At 32.6% G+C, this 17,763-nt stretch overlaps 1 protein-coding gene across 1 annotated transcript; it reads right to left on the bottom strand.

The window, feature by feature from the left end:
• Positions 1–62: 62 nt before the first annotated feature.
• Positions 63–16,892, bottom strand: LOC125067100. Its single transcript, XM_047675480.1, has 10 exons — positions 16,665–16,892; positions 15,458–15,621; positions 14,680–14,873; positions 14,184–14,408; positions 12,907–13,078; positions 12,664–12,838; positions 11,610–12,270; positions 11,419–11,534; positions 10,866–10,971; positions 63–628 (listed from the first exon to the last, which is right to left on the bottom strand). The coding sequence occupies exons 1-10, from the start codon at positions 16,890–16,892 to the stop codon at positions 63–65; spliced, it is 2,607 nt and encodes an 868-aa protein (XP_047531436.1).
• Positions 16,893–17,763: the final 871 nt, after the last annotated feature.

The following is a 17,763-nucleotide window of genomic DNA, read 5'->3' as shown; positions in this document are numbered from 1 at the left end:
GTACTTTTTGGAGTGCTCGCCGGCCGTGTTTTACCACTAAAACGACAACAGTACCATGTGGGTCAATCCTGGTACTTTTCTGATCTGCAGAGTGGCGACCCGTCAGCTTCCGTCACGTTTATTATGGAGAATACCTGTGTAAGATCGGACGCAAAGCGATGACGGTGTGTCATTCGTGTGGCCCAGACCGGGATACCGACCAGCATAGGCTGGATGCGTGCCCCATATGGAACCAGATCCACCTCCAGAAGAGGCAGATCCGGGTACGCGAGGCTGGACGTGACCTTTCCCTCACATAGAGGCGAAACTACCCTATCGAGGCTGAAATATTTTTCGATAAGACCCCTGTTGGGGAGGACTTCAGTACCAGAGGTGGTGGTAGAGGTGGAACAATGGGAGCCTTGAAAGAAGAAAAATAAGGGGAAGAGGAAACTGGAACAAGCCACCGACGCATCTACGCGGTGGCAAGTATGGAACCACTGGCGAGCATTTCTACTTCTGGTCGTTGGGAGCTTTGTGAGCTTGGAGGTGACATGAGTTATCCTTCGGCCGACCGTCTCTTGAGCTTCTGGAACTGCCCCAAGAGTACCGGGTACCTTTTTGATAGATTCTTGCGTTACATTGCAAGCTGTATGTTACGTATTACAATCAGGGATATTATGGATGTGTAATTTCGGATCTGGATTATGATCCAGATCCTATGGGATATATGAATAACTAGCTGTGCTCGCGACTTCGTGCACGTTTTAATTTCAGTTCGCAAAATTTACTAGACCTCATTAATTCTTTATTAGGCAGCTTTTGTGACATTAAGTCGTTGGTGGGAGGCACCCGACGTGACGGCCTAGTGATGGCATGTGCGAGGACTGCGCGCGGTACTGGACAGTATTTGAATATTGCAGCGTGACTTTATTTTTATTTTATATATGATTCTAAAATAAGTGTCCTGAGTTACTCCTTATTACATCAGCTATCTGCCACTGAAAGTCCCGGTAAAATCGGTCCAGCCATTCCAGAGATTAGCCGGAATAAACAGACAAAAATTGTTTGGTATATGTACCGTGTATACATACAAATACATTTAGTAAAAAGCGATTATTTTTATACTACAAACAGACACTGAACTTTTTGGATTATCCGCTTGTTTCGGATAGTTTCAGTTCAGTATTTTTTTCTGTAATATCTAAATATTAGATTATTAAGAAATTGTAAAAGAAAAAAATTCAATATACAGGGTTATTGGTAATTCGACGTATTCCCGTTAGGAAGTGATAGGGGTGACTACTTGCGATAATTTTATGAATAATTTTTGAGTTATCACGTTTTTTAGATTTTTTCAAAATAATCATATATGCAACTTCAAAAATTTATTAAACCCGGGACGAGCCGGCCCCCTGTTAGTCCGCCACTGACTGACTGACATAAAATCTGCAGCCTAGACCGGTAAGCTTAACAGGATAAAATTTTGTTTAGAAATTATTTTCGCAACGTAGTACGTGAGCTATATAGGATTTTCCAAAATTCATCTCCTATTAGACTAAATTGCGGGTATAAGTTTCTATGGAAATTCGTCAGTGCAGTTTACATAGTGTGTACGTCTTGTTTCGTTGTATTTAACGCTAGTTTTAGATGTTATTATTATAATTACTAACGTATGTTTTGACTTCTGTTTCTCAATTACGCTGAACCAATGAGTTCTTGTGAAATTTGGCTTCCGCGAACTTACTAAGATATAATTTGGAATTAGAGACGTATATTCGAGTTGTGTAGTCATTATAATGTTTTCGAACAAAACTGGCATCGAATAAACTAATTGTATTGATTATAATACACAAAATATTTAAGTATGAAAAAAAAATCCTAATCGGTTCATAGATGACGGAATTTTGACTAATAAATATTAAAAATATATAACCGGTTTCAGACTTGACATTTCAATTGACGTCGAAAAAAGTTTTGTTTTTTTTTTTTTTAAGTCAGTAATAGATCCCTGACAATCTACGGTCAATAAATAAGTATAATTTCAAGCAAAATTACTGTCGCTGCGTGAGAGCTCAAACCAAATAAAAAAGAGTCAAGGTTTTTATAATTACATTATATATTCTGCTTTTGCTATATTATATAATGGATTAAAAAAAAAATACAACAAAATATTTTTTGAGAATAATTAATTAATTGACAAGAAATAAAATACTTATTAAAAATATTGTGTGAATTAAAACAATTAAAAATTAAAAAATAATCTATACTAATATTATAAATACAAAAGTTACTGTCTTTCTGTCTGTCTGTGAGTTGGTCTTTCACGGCTAAGCCGCTGAAACGAATTCGAAAAATTTTGGTATGAAGCTTGATCTCCAAGGAAGGACCTAGGCTACCTTTTATACCTTACTCCTATCGACCAATCCCTAAAACGCGAGGGAAGCCTTATGCTTTAACGTGACGATTTATACAAGTTCACTCTACTGCAAGCCGCGTAAAAGAACTTCGATCCAAAAATAGGTTTAAAAAAGGTTTTAGCGTCTTTCTAAATAAATGGGCTTTATTTAAACATATGAGAGCCAGATGGCCCAGTGGTTAGAACGCGTGCATCTTAACCGATGATTTTGGGTTCAAACCCAGGCAAGCACCACTTAATTTTCATGTGCTTAATTTGTTTTTATAATTAATCACGTTCTCGTCGGTGAAGGAACCTTGGGGAAATTGGCATGTGTCTAATTTCAATAAAATTCTGCTACACGTGTATTCCATCTGTTCAAACATACAAACAATTCTTAGAGGAGCTCTGCGCAAGGCCGTCTAGGTAGGCACAATGCAAGCATCAGATATTGTGCCGCCAAAGCGTAATTTATAGTATTGTTAAATCAGAAAATAACTTATAAAATTGAATTATTTTTTATATAAATCAAAAAATAAACTTCTAAGATTGCGAACAATGCTTATGCAGGCTGCGTAATAATGCTTGATAATAAACTGTAATTAAATCTCATTAATATTACCATAACAATGTATGTTTTTTACTAAACATTTATTTCCATTTATGATTAAACAATTATTACTTAATATATACAAAAGACTTAATTATACAATGAAAATGAAAAAAAAACAAAAGTAAAATAAAACTAAACTTACATCTATAAAATAAATAATAGACACTGTCCTTAAGATTAACCAGCTGCATTGTATATAAAAGTAACAATCTGTACATGTCCCACTTCTTGTATGAAGCCTCCTCCCCTTTTGAGAAGGTTTAGAGCCTACTCTACCACGCTGCTCCAATGCGGGTGGATCATTGTATATTGCTTTTGGTATTCAAGCTTAGTAAGCGTGAACTATTTTAACATTTTTGTAGAAAGTCTAATGTGTACAATTTATGTAATTTTCTATGTAAGTATTTATTTTGTCAAGTTGATTATTTTGATCTCGCCCCCCCCCCCCCGTACTCCTCGCTAATGCGTACTGCAGCGCAATATCACCTCGGCCGTTCTCCTCAGGGCCGTCTGAAATAGGAAATCTAAGGCCTCCGACTCATGTGTCCACGACCCCAGGGTTAAATTCCATCTTGTAATCCTCGGGCGCCGATGTTGATATTAATCATCCTTTATATCAATAATGCCTTTCGGATCTTTTATCCTTTGTACCTGTAGTAAGACTGGCTCATTCATTCTTGAAACTGAAACACAGAAGTACTGAATGTTTCTGTTTGGCAATAAGATATACGATAACTAGGTGGTCCGAACCCGTAGAGGCTGCAAAGTCATACCACCAAGTAAGCGATTATGCGTAATGATGTTCCTCATTAGCTTTAAACGATACTATATATACAGACCATTTTTCTCAATTAATGGGCTATCAAATGCAAGAACAAACAAGGTCTTTATCTTTATAATATAAATTTAGAACAATATTCTAATATAGATGTATTATATAGCCAGTTATTAGAAGCCGTTAAAACGTCATGAAGATAAATGGATTCGACATTTCGTCTTACAAATTTTTCACAGTCGTAGTGTAGGCGTTTGAGGAATGAAGGCAGATCATACACTTCATATGAAAGATAAAGCTGATCAATGTCCTCAGGCTTGAGGGAGCGACTAGAGACATAAATTATAAGTACGAGTAACTTAATATAAGTTAAATAGTTTTATCCATCATATATAAATTTTATTGCTTTTTACGAATATTTTGGAACACTAAGTAATATTTGGGAATATAATCACCAAAATAATCACACAATAATATACTTTTCTTGGATTTTTCCGATTAGTACCGGTTTTATGAATGCTGGTTTATATTTTATTTATTTATATACGGAAGACAAACAGTTTAATACAAATACATTTAGGAATATTACAAAAATTCAAATACCAATAAAATCTTCCGAGTTAAAAATAATTCATAAACAGTAGTTACCAATAGTAAAATTACATTATATCAATATAAAAATGGATTAAATTTAACTATTATATTACAATAAAAGTACATTTCAAATTTTGGATTTGAATACTTTAAAGGGAGGTAAAAATATGTAAACATCTTTAAACAAATGACCATAGGAGCATTTAGATCTGAGTAATGGTATTTTGAGCGAAGATGATGTTGATTTCCGTAACATGAAATACAAATTGTTGACATTTTCGAATAGGAGGACATGTTACAATGATCTGATTGGGAAAACACAACCTAAATGATTTCTTATTAATTTGAAACAAAGAGAACTTACCTTTCGATTCGATCGAGTATTAAGTATGTGTGAAACTTATTTTGGATACGTTCTATTGTCTATATATTTATAAGCACATGCGGATATTCTGCGGACATAGGACTTGTATAGAGTAACTGAGGTACTAGCATTTGTTAAGCTTAATCTACAATGTGATAAATATGACTATTAAATAAATAATTGTTAGAGACTAGCCCTAGCCTCCAATACGGTGCTACGTCATAGGATATCATACTCGTAATTAATTATATCATTAAAAATACATATTATTATCACATTATTATTATTGTAATTAATTGATCAATAATTTTTACAACTTTAGTTAATATTATTTTATATGGAATAACATTTAATACTTGCATGTAACACTATTGCTTATTTTAAAAGTGATTGAGCTGTCATAAGGAAAACAATTGGATGATTGTGAGGCATTGTAACAATATAGAGAGAGATTGAAACATCATTGTACAACATAATTTTATTTTGCCATCCCGAACTACTGAAATTACATAAATCTATTTAATATGGAAGTAATAATCTATCAATATCCAGCACCAAACAGAGCAAGTAACATAACCACAAGTATGCCTTTGCTCCTTTACAAGTATATTTATTAAGAAATCTTTTTACTTCGTGTAATGCAGAAGCATTCCTACTCCCTGAATTACTATAAATTGTAATTAGTACGAAAAGTTAGATATTTTGTATACGTTTAACTACTTGTGTTTAACATGATGGTATTTATTAGGTAAATAAGGAAAAGAAATGGTTCAAGGATTGCTCCTTGGTAATTTTCCGCTCTGCTCTAGCGAGCGAGAGGCGGATGTGTGGACTCGAAGAGCAGCGGTCATTAGGGTACATGAAATATCAGGATGTGGTATTATACGATATTGACTATAATAAATATAAAAATTGTAGGATACACGTATCAAAATTGCGTATCATCATCACAAGTGAGATACGGTGTGAAGTTGCACTATAATTGAGGCAATTCGCTTCCTTAAATAGTGACAAGATCAATAATGTAACTTAATTCAATGCTTTATTCTGTATCTGCCATATTTTTCTAACGAGAGATGATCTAAGATGTTTGTGTAATGATGATATATATGTATAATATTGTTATGTTTGCAGGTATACATTACATACATAGCTGGAGATCAATTTACAAAAGTAGTCACGTACTCGTCAGCCGACAGGGACGCTCAGAGCGTTCATGTGGAAAATTTATGACAGTACATTACACACACATGTTTAAACTATAACTTAACGATTTTTTTATTTTTTTTAGGATATGTAATAGGTGTTATGGTAACCAACCTCATTGACGATTTTAAATTTCTGGTAGTGAGACGCGTCTTTTTGCGAATATGTCAATAATTAATAATTATTATAGTCATAGCACTTTTGACGTTACAAAAAGACGGGTCGTTTCGCACTAGAAGGATGTTGATGTTAAACTTCTTATTTCTTGATGAAATATTTTATTGAATTCACAATTCGGTTTTATTTTATTTTCAATAGGACAACCAACCTACTGTTGGTTTCTACACTGTTGGTTGGTTAATAAAAAAAATACATTTCAAAATTATCTAGGCAAATGTCCTACTGTTCACAGGTAACCTCACCATGCACTATCACATCGCAAAATATGTATTAAAAATATTAATCAAACATAATCAATGATTACAAATAAGAATCATAATAAATCTTTTTAACTATAATATAATAAATAATAATTAATAAAAACAATAAGATACAATAATATTTGAAATGAGCACAAATAAAATTATTTATTTTTCGATTGAACTGAGGGCGGCTCTCGTGACATATGACTAAATTTTCTACTTGATTACTAACGGTAATGTATAACAATGTTACACTTGATATAATCGATTTTTTTCCTATGTAATATAAACAGAATCAAATTATACGAATTCTTCTATCGTTGTTTCGATGGATGTCTTATCGTATTTCTTTGTTGAGGCGCCAACATTTATCTATACTTCTATTTTAAAGAAAGCATGCGGTAAAACCTTTCTTTGTAATATAAAAAAAAATACAATAAAACCAATATAATAAAATATACTAGGGTAATTAATTTATAACTATAAATACTGTTCTTATCTATCAGATACACGTCCCTCCTTCGCACGGATATAACAAGGCTCTACCTAAAACGTTTACCGATATTGAAGGATTAGCGACCCGCCCCGACTTCGCTCGGAGCGATTTGTTAATAAAGAAAAGGTTATTATGTTACTATAATTGATACTCTATAGAACTCAGAAATAATGTAGCTCTCTACCATTGAACATTTTTGGAATAAGATCGTTAGTTTAGATTACGCCTTACAAACAAACAAATTTTCCCTCTTTACAATATTAGTAGAGATAATCATATAATAAAGGAGACTCGGAAACTCGGTTGAAAGGAAGTTGCTTTCGTTATAAATTATGTATTATATATTAGGAGCTGAGACGACCCAGTGGCTAGAAAGCGTTCATCTTAACCGATAATTTCGGCTTCAAACCCAGGCAAGCACCACTGATTTTCATGTGCTTAATTTGTGTTTATAATTCATCTCGTGCTCGTCGGTGAAGGAAAACATCGTGAGGAAACCTGCATGTGTCTCATTTCAACGAAATTCTGCCACATATGTATTCCACCAACCCGCGTTGTACCAGCGTCGTGGAATATGCTCCAAACCTTCTCCTCAAAGGGACGGAGGCTCAGCCTAGGTAGTGGGAAATTTATAGGCTGTTAATGTAATGTAATATAGTATAGTAGACACAATGGAATAAATTTATAACGGTTTTTTCTTCTGACGATTTCTGCCAGTTCGCACTGCCGTAAGCCGCGTTAAAGAACTTTGTTCCATAAATAACATTCAATTAATACTTATTCAAATCAAATCAAAATATTATTTATTCAAGTAGGCTCATAGAAGCACTTTTGAATGTTAGTGTTGAATTTAATGTAAAGATACCAGCCGTTCGGAAAGTAGCTTCTACCGAGAGGAACCGGCAAGATACTTTTTCCACCATTATAATTACGGAGTATGTTACTAAAGAACAGTTAAATTTTTATACATCCTGCCTAGAAATCAATAAATACCTACTAAGTCCACGCTTCTATATCTTTGATATAATCTTTTATTGAATAATACGTCTTACTTATCAATATACGTTTTGTTTTTTAATTTTTGAATACGCCAAGTTATTTTATTATGTTATGCAAGTCTCCGACGAAGAAATGTTCAGCATTTGAAAGCGAAATTTGAAATAGTTATCCATGTATTAAAGTGAATTTAAAATATTATGACCAATTTAAAATGATAAATAGATCACATTATGGATTTAATAAGTTTTATTTATGAAGCATTATCATTCGATAACATTTAAAACATTGAATAATCCATGGTATTAATTGAAGATTCTCGTAAAAATGCTATTTTGAATGTAGGTGGTGGGGCTTTGTGCAAGCCCGCCTGGGTAGGTACCACCCACTCATTAGATATTCTACATCAGATATAACAGTACACTGTATTGTTGTTTTCCGGTTAGAAGGGTGAGTAAGTCAGTGTAATCACAGGCACAAGGGACATAACATCTTAATTCCCAAGGTTGGTGGCGCATAGGTGTTGTATGGAATTGTTGATATTTCTTACAGCGCCTTTGTCTATGGGCGGTGGTGACCAATTAAAAAAAAAAATTTTGGAAGATTTTCTTAGAATTTGGAAGATAGATTGTATTAAAATTGAAGATAAATGAATCAAGCACCGTTTAGAGTGCATAATATAGCAAGCTATTAGCAAATATAACGTTTGTTTATCTTAACTCCTCCGGTTGGGATAGGGTATATATGCAGCTGTCATAATTAGTATTAATCTCAGCAACAACCGCATGAATTCGGTGTGGCGGAGTGAAATCGGAATAATAAATTCTGCTTGAGGTTGCAGAGACGCAAACAGAATTGCAATGAACATCGAATGCTATAGCTTATATTTTGAAATTGCAGACTCTAAAACTTATTTCGTAAATATTTATACGTACGATATCATTTCCACACTGCTTTAAAATATCTTTAAGTAACAGCTTGTAAGTGAATCACTGCTGGGATAAGATAAGCTCTTCGATATTGTTTAAAAAGATTAACTACTGAATTTCTTGCTGGTTCTTCTCGCTAGAATCTACATTCCGATCCGGTGGAAGCTTTCACTTAAAATAATTTGTAAAATGACGTTTAACCGCGATGGCTTCACGCTGCCGTAAGCGCCAGCGAGGAGTGCATGAGTCGAGATCACCTTCACGTCCTGAGTAGTGCTCCACCGAGCCATGAGCGGAGAACTGCACGCTAGGAGCAATCCGTGCCGAGGACGGCCATCGAAATGGTTTTAGTGGGTAGGAATCCCATATAACCCGGTGTCCCCCCTCCCACAGGGGCATATGTACCTTTCTGAAGGTTTCCACTGTGTTAAAAAAAAAATCCAAGCTTTAAAGAGAGGGGAAAAGTTATATTATCACGCTTATTCGATTGTTGTTCTGTGGTGGAACATTTTCATCCGAGACATTTAAGTTCATTTAGAGCTTTTCAACTTACAATTGATGTGTTCTAACTTCGGCTTTATCTTCTTTTTTTACACTATATCTATTTATTTTCATTCGTAAAAAAAGAAAAGTACAATTATTTAATAAATCAGAAACGGTTTATCAAAGTTTTAAGTACAATTTTCATCAGTAACAGTCTATCTCGTTTTAAAAATATTGTTTTCTTTTTAAATGTATTGCCTTTGCAAAGTCTAATGTTTAGTAGAATAGCTTAGTTTTGCATGTTATTATAACCTATAATTAAGATACTATTGGTTTTTATTTGATACTTAATTTATGTGGAACATCTATTGGCGCGTCGGAGGATAAGAACGACTCATACGCCGTGACGGCAAACTCCTCCTCTCCCTTTTATGTGCGTATGCTATACAAGTACCTACTTTGTTGCTTTTATTATTATAAGATAAAAAATAATATTTTTATCATATTAATGAAACTGTGTATTTATTTTACTCCATTTTATTTGTTGTATTTCTTTAATTATGAATTCCAATAACCATCATCTTTGATGTCTGCTCATATTTATTTTATTTATAAAAATAAAATGTGAATGTTGTTGGTTATTGGTAAATAAATACACTTAAATATTTTCTGTGTGTTGTGTAGTATCAGTGTTATATTAAAATAAAGCATCTATGATGAGGGGAAAACTTTCAGCGGCGTGGCAACACTGGCAAAGTTCAGCCATTTTAATGAGCGAATTCACATTGTACGCTAGTTTTTAGTCCGTAATTACGCTTCACAAGAAACTCGTGGTGTGGCCAGTTAGTCAGAAAGTGTTGATGTTTCAAACAGTTGAAAATTATGCGCCTTGAAGTTTTGAGTTTTTTTCTAGATTATTTAAACATTGTTGTTCGCCTTTGGAAACTGGTTTAGGTATTATGTTACGTTAAGGAGCTAAAAACTAAGTTTAAATGCAAATGTTTGGTGAAACTTTTCAGTTTTTAAGACTAAATGTTTTCACGAGAAAATCATTTACGTTACGTATAAAGTAATTATTAATTTGAAGGGATAGGTTTTTAATTTCTTTGTTTAGTGTACCAATTTAGCTTAAAACACTGTATACTACCTATATTACAGACTTTTATATAATCAATGAATGCTGATGGATAATGATGTCCTTTTTTACGATTATGACTACAAACCGCACAGTATAGATTAGTGCACAAACCCAGAGGCACTCTCAATTTCCGCACTCTCAAAATCCGATGGAAAGGCAATTCGACAAGATCTGTGAGAATTTCTGGCGCAGAATCTTTGCGCGCTTTTCGAGATGTGTGAGGACTGGCAATTCCTAAGCTATTATTGATAGAATATTATAATATATCTTTACTGGCCTGACTCGTGGTTTGAAGCGAGGGCCTCGATATCTACAGGCTTATAACTGAGCCACTAGACCATCGAGCTCCTTAATCACAAGTTATACAAACAGAAAATACGTTTAAGTATATGTCAATATAATTTATTTTTATAATTTTTTAAATAGTCCATTATATTCTTTCGTCATATTGATTTAATATTTAACGGTTTACATAACTCAAGTTTAAAACTATTCAGTTCTTCAGTGGTCGGCATTTCGCTTTTAAAAGGTATTACTTTAATTTTACTTTTGACTAGTCGACCAATTTTCACTAAAGCCTGTAAATACATTTTTATATATATATAATGTCTTTTCTTTGATCGCCAATCACTTGAAAGAATTATCAATGAACATATTGGTATTATACGACCAATAGATGCTGAATCCCTACCCTACCATCCCTAGATGGTTATTATCCTTTTTTTGATTTTGTGTCCTGTTAGAGGTCATATAAATGGTATCAATAAACATATAATGTAATTTATACCCACATCCTTTCTTATCCCATTGTATCCGATTATTTAGTTACGATTTTCAATTAAGATTTTTCTAAAAATTGTTTCATATCAACAATTTTTTACATATTTTTATTAAAACTTAAAAACTTATAATACATGTAAATTATTATCACTTTCTGGGTCAGTGAACTGTTATTATAGATTTTATAACAATTATTTATCAATTGTGTCTAGTGTAGTGTCTGAAAGTGCTAAGAATATACTTACAGATTTAGCAGGCACTGGCAATGCAGGCTTGACGTAAGCTTGTGGACACTTTAGAAGTGTATTTAATGGAATCACCATCTTTAGCGTATCAAATGATGGGATCGCAGATATCATTTCTAGTGATAAAAATATAATTAGTTAAAAAATAAAATATTTATGTGTCTGTTCTCAAATGAAAATAAAACAATTACCAGGATAAATTCGACCTAAATATTGTTCTGAACATGAAAACACAGGTTTAATCGTAGGATAAAAGCAACCCGTGACTTCCCATATATTTGAAATTGGTCCATTTTTTTCTCCTTCGATATAGAAAATAACAATATCACAGGTGTCGATAGCAAATCCTGTCAATATATTATTTACATCGTCTGTGTTGTGATGTTTTTCATTGACTTCGTTTATTTCATTTAAAATAACTTTAATTGCATCTGGATTATTAGTTGAACAATACATCCTTAAATAACTTGGAATGATTTCCCGCGGTTTACATCCAACTAATCCAATGGATACATCCATTGTCATATGTGCATCCAAGATTATCGATGGTTGAATGATAATATCTGGCGCTTCAGGTATTCTCACAGCATTGATATCGTTGGTAGAAATACCCATACGACCTAGCTTATGTCTTGAAATTTGAGGTGGGTAGAGAGAAAACTCTCCTGATACAATCGTACTATTCTTTTTAGCAATTATACTGGCATCAATCTTCGTGACAGCAATAAGTATATCTTCGCTATAACTGCTAGTATTAGATGATAATTTCATATCAAAATTATTATCATTTTTATCGTTTCCAAAAAGTTTTTGATGGCTATGAACTATTTCAGCATTTCGCAATCCACGAAGCTGAAAAAAGTTTAGTTATTATGATATAGTTATTTCAAACATTTCGTCCGTTTCTTGAGGTTTGGAATTGGAATGCACTTTATCGACAGATGGTAGAAACACACACGTGTAAGAGATATGTACAGATTTATATAGTGGAATTTTGAATAAATAAATAGAAGATACTTTTTCTCTGATTAAGAAAAAAAATTGGACCTTATTTCAACGCACTCCTATGCTGTAGGAAGGTGTACACATAGTAATAGTTCTTTATTCGACTCAACCAGGGTTTCTAACGATGTTTTTTGTTTGAAGAGTCTACGATGTGAGTTGTTTTTGATGATTGTCCGTTGAAAATCTACACATAAGACCAACTCAGACCCTTAAACTAATAATATAAGTGAATTTAATAACCTGAATTTCGAATGGATTATCTAAAAACGTTGCTGTGATTTCAGAAGCCTTCGTATGTTGTAGAGGGATAGTATGATGATCATTAAAATTTATAAAGTTTCCCGATTTTATATTTTGTTTTTCTGAATCATGGTCTTCGCCATTTAATCTCCATCGCGTATATATTTGCGTTATTCTGTTAAAAATATTTAGTTTAATTTTTACGACAGTTAAATATTCACTAGATATGGCTTAGAAACTGACCTTGCCTTTTTAAAGTTTGGTAATGGTGCATCATACAGCTGACCGATGTTAACAAATATGATCGGCAAATCATCGTGAGCTGGGAGGTTATTGGTACTGATTAATACTATAATATCACTTTGATCGTGTGGACGTTCACCAGAATATCCGAATGAGGAAACTTTTCCAGTACCTAATACGAGTGATCAGAAAATTACTTTCAAAATTCACAACAGAAACTTACGGAAAACTCGCAACTATTTTTATAAATATAATGATATCTTACTGGGAATATAGATGATCGGTTCAATAAATTTTAATTATTATTATTAAAAAAGGCCCTTCAAAGACTTATTATAGACTCAAGTGGTCCATTGACGTACTTGAAACAACCCAAGAGGACGGCTTGACTAAAATAATTAAGAATCTTTTAGAAATTATTTTAGTATTAACAATTCTGATTTACAGATATTGGTAAATTATTGAAAAAGTAGTAAATAATATCAGTATTATAAGTGTTTACTTGGACATTACGCTCTGCGTAAGTCCATTTGGGTGGGTACCAACCATTTATAAAAAAAATATACTTTATTCAAGTAGGCTTTTACAAACACTTTTGAATCACCATTTTAAATAAAATTGTATTAAACGTAAAGATACCACCAGGTCGGAATGATGAACTGGTAGGAAACTTAGTAGATATCATCATATATTCTATCGTATTGTTGTGTTACTTTTGTACTCCTATCACGAAAACTCATCTTGGAAAACTGGCTCCGATAGTGCGCATATGTGCTAAACATAATGAATTCACAAAAGTTATACATGGCATTGACATCTTTCATGATAGCTTCATTACTTTTAAAAAAAAGCTCATGGATTACTTCTTGTCAGCTAAATAGTGCGTTAAATTCCTTGTTTTTTGTTTTTCTTTTATAATATGTAGTTATTGTGTTTGTAAACGACGATAGCATAGGCCAATAATCTTTTTTAAAATTGTATAATATATTTTAGTTTCAACTTAATTTAAACTTTATTTTATATGTTGACACCATACACTGTGAATGTTATGTACACTTGTAATCGATGTACATATCAGAAGTTGATTTTCTTTTTTTGGATGTTGTGTAAACCATCAATTAATATGTATATTGTTAGTGTACTTATTAAATAAAAATAAAAATAAAATAAAATAAAACACAACAATACGATATGGTTTGTGAAGGGTGAGCCATTGTAACTACTACCATCCAGGGGCCGATTTGCCACTCCATCAATGACATAAAAAAAATTATAACCGGCCATAATCGCGTCTCCTGACAAGCTTATCATAAATTTTTCTTTTTGAACATCAACGATTTTCTTCTTTTCTTTTTCCTTTTCCTTCGTTGTTTTAGATTCCCTTCGATTTTTTGACTTTATAAACTCATCTGATGGTACTTCCACTTCTTCTTTGATTGGTAAATTTTCTTTTAAAATAATTTCTCTTACTTTAAATAATATTGCGTCTTGATGTCTTTTATCTGAAATAGTTAAAGTAATAGTTAAATTAAATTCTCATTTCCTATTGGTTGGAGCTTAATCCACCATGATGCTTCAATGGGAGTTTATATCCGTTGTGTAATGTATATATATATACATAATTAAAATTTATAGTTCTTTCTAAGGTGGTTTGTGCTTGGAATCTTTGTTTGGGCACTTAATCATAAGTAGGCAATATAAAAATTAAATATATATGATTTTTATTTGTTTATATTTCAAATGAATGAGTGCTGTTTAAATTAACTAACGTACCTGTAACATTAGATGGCGTGTTGAAGGTCCCATCTAAACATGAAGCTGGTATATGGGCTTCTATGGCGTTCCAAATCATATCCTGTATATATGTTTCAAATGTATCTTCTCCTTCCAATACCGGAGCAAAATAACGTTGAACCCCAAATTTTAGGGAAGGGAGAAAGGCTTCTATATTCTTATCGTTCTTGGCACTAAATGAAAAGTATTGGTTTTCATAATAAAACTCTAATGACACAAAATTAATGATAGATTATTATTCGTATTATAAGCAGTAGTTGGTTACACGAGCGTAAAGTTTCCATTTTATTACTGTCAAAATATTTATTCTACTTTTTCATGTCACGTGGCTTAGTTATTATTTTACTCATTATAGGCAATGCAACGTTAGCGAGGCATTATCTAGTTTCATTTGCAATAATTGTTATTAATAAAAACTTAATAACGAATAATAACTAGGAAATAATAACCAAAAACGATTTGCTTGTGTAGTGTAGAATAGTCTACGAAGCGTCATTTAAAAGTGTTCCTATTAATAGGTCTCGTAAGAAGAAGCATGTATGTGACGGTGCGGGAATGCCTCGTAATTCAAAAACGATTGATTACTGTTATTCAATAATGATTCAGAACCATACAATTCAGATACGAATTCAGAAAATCAACAGGATCAAGGCCGACTGTCAATCTATGGGTTATTTTTCTAAAAAGTAGGTTTTATTTTTCCAACAACTGGAAAATGATAACAAATTAATGTACTATAAATAATTCTGATACCCACTTATTACTAAGAGCGTTAAGTCCCATAGCACAATTAATAACAACCAAGTGATTCATTAAGTCAAGTACTCTGACTGGAAAAGCGTGTCGAATTGAAAATGCGAACCAACGCCTCTCCAAAAACTGCCACGTCCGCACATAGCCGTATTGACCTCCACACCAAATCTATAATATTATTACGTATTTAACATTTATGTTCGGGCATCAAGGTACACACAAGGTTTTTACACTATATAACCAAATAGTCATGTATGGTGAGAATTTTCCTTACTTTCTTTGCTTTTCTATAGATTTCTTCTGCCGACCAAAAGTCAAAGCCGAGGAGGACTATTAATATTTATTAATTACTATTATATCTTAATTATGGTGGACCAAAATCCTAAAAGGTATTATGGGTTCGCAGCGTTTTCGTTCCCCTACATTTTTCCGGCATCAAAATTAAGCTGCCTTTGTTCTCCGGCTCGTTTTTCAATACACTGAAGAACGGACAAAGTAACAACTACTGGATCAATCCGTACTTCCCAGAAACGGCATAACTATCTCATACCGTGTTAGCTAATTCCATAGATTAAAAAATTGAAGGCAAATTAAAAAGGTTTTTTAATTCCCTCTCACTTTAATTAATATTTTAGTAGTGTCATGATTTTTTAAATATACTTGTATAATTTTAATTGAAATAATTAATAATAATAATAATATTTAGTACATTGAAATAAAATGTATGAAGTATGATTATTAATTCGGTTATCGACACCGTGTTGTAGCACTCCCGCCACTTCCATCTCGTGGCGTGGTGAGGCGAGCTGGTACTGCCTGGCACGGAGAAGCGCGGGATTTTAGATACGGGGAAAAAAAAATGGAGGACAAACTACGAAGGACGGATATTTGCTGACTTTGCTGTTATAATAAAAGTAATATATGTATCGAGTGGTTTATTAATATAGTGGAAGTCAATGTGATGTGAGTTGTTTTATTTTAGTAGGTAGTTCTACTGCGCGTTATCTGTGCCATGTAATATATGTATAAGAAACGACAAAATTGTTCTCCTCTTAATATTTTATAAGGGTAAAATAATTTAAACGAATTTCAATTCAGTTGTATTTCTCTGGTTTATAACCCAAGATCTTCGTTTATAATCTAAAGTTTCCCAATTAAGCTTAAGCAACATAACAACTATTTAAACCTTGTTGCGTGATTTAAATTCTTACCTTAGCAACATGAGGCCATATTAATACGTCTAAGTCAAAAGTTTGGTCTGGGTATAATTGGTATTGTATCTTTATAGCTTGATGGCAGGGACCGAGATCCAACCATCCTTCATTACAGTCGTGCCAGACGTCCATACCAAGAATTTCAATAGCGAAGGTTAGTGTGAATGTACTTTTTGAAAACATCGTCAAGTCGATGACTTTTCTATTTTGTAACCCCTTGCTCATAACTCGATTAAACAGATAGAAAATAATATATTAAATACTGAAATATTCTATAATAAACAGTTGTTTGAAGGATCTGTCAGGCGTGAAATATGTTTTACCTCTTTGGATAATTTATTTGACTTAAGAGATAAATGAGTATCCATTATATCAAAACAATGTTGATATACACGTTGTTAAACTTGGTTTTAATTTATATACAAACCTAAAACTGTTCTTAAAAATAAATTGTTGTAAAAAGAGGGTAATTTTTAGGTTTTCTTCGTCGTAACTGACACGTACCCCAAATACAGATAGAAACAATCAAAATGTGGTTATTGTTATGTTTTTTATAAGGTAGAAGTTCCTTTTTAGAAGGTAAAATTAGATCAGACAAGGTTACGACAACGAAATAATTACAACTGTTGTTACGTACATTTAGAAGGAATTTAAAGTTATATAAAGATATGCATTCAAAAATCAATAATTTAAAATAAATTAACCATTTTCTCTCATTTAATAAAAAGTTATAACATGTTTAGTGGTAACAAAAAGGTATACGCAATTTATTATATTTTTATTTAGTAAATAGTTAAAAAGTTACTATAACAATGCTTTTAGCTTACAGTATTACAAAATGTATGAAGTTATTTAAATAAGTAATAAGTCTTTCAAAATAAAGAAAAAGTGTTGTCACACGCCCCAATTTTGTAACTACATTTACAACTTTTATTTTCAAAGAGGTGACAGTTTTTCAAAAAATACAAGTGCGTAAACTTGTAGTGTCCTACAATAATATCAGCGTTGCAGAACTATCGACCTCGAAAATTATTCAGGATATCGATAGTACTATCGATAGTATCGTCTTGATCAATACTATCGATACTATCGATAG

Source organism: Vanessa atalanta, chromosome 10, assembly GCF_905147765.1.
Source record: "Vanessa atalanta chromosome 10, ilVanAtal1.2, whole genome shotgun sequence".
NCBI lineage: Eukaryota > Metazoa > Arthropoda > Insecta > Lepidoptera > Nymphalidae > Vanessa > Vanessa atalanta.
Note: the sequence above shows the minus strand (reverse complement) of the source record. Positions and strands in the feature narration are given on the sequence as shown.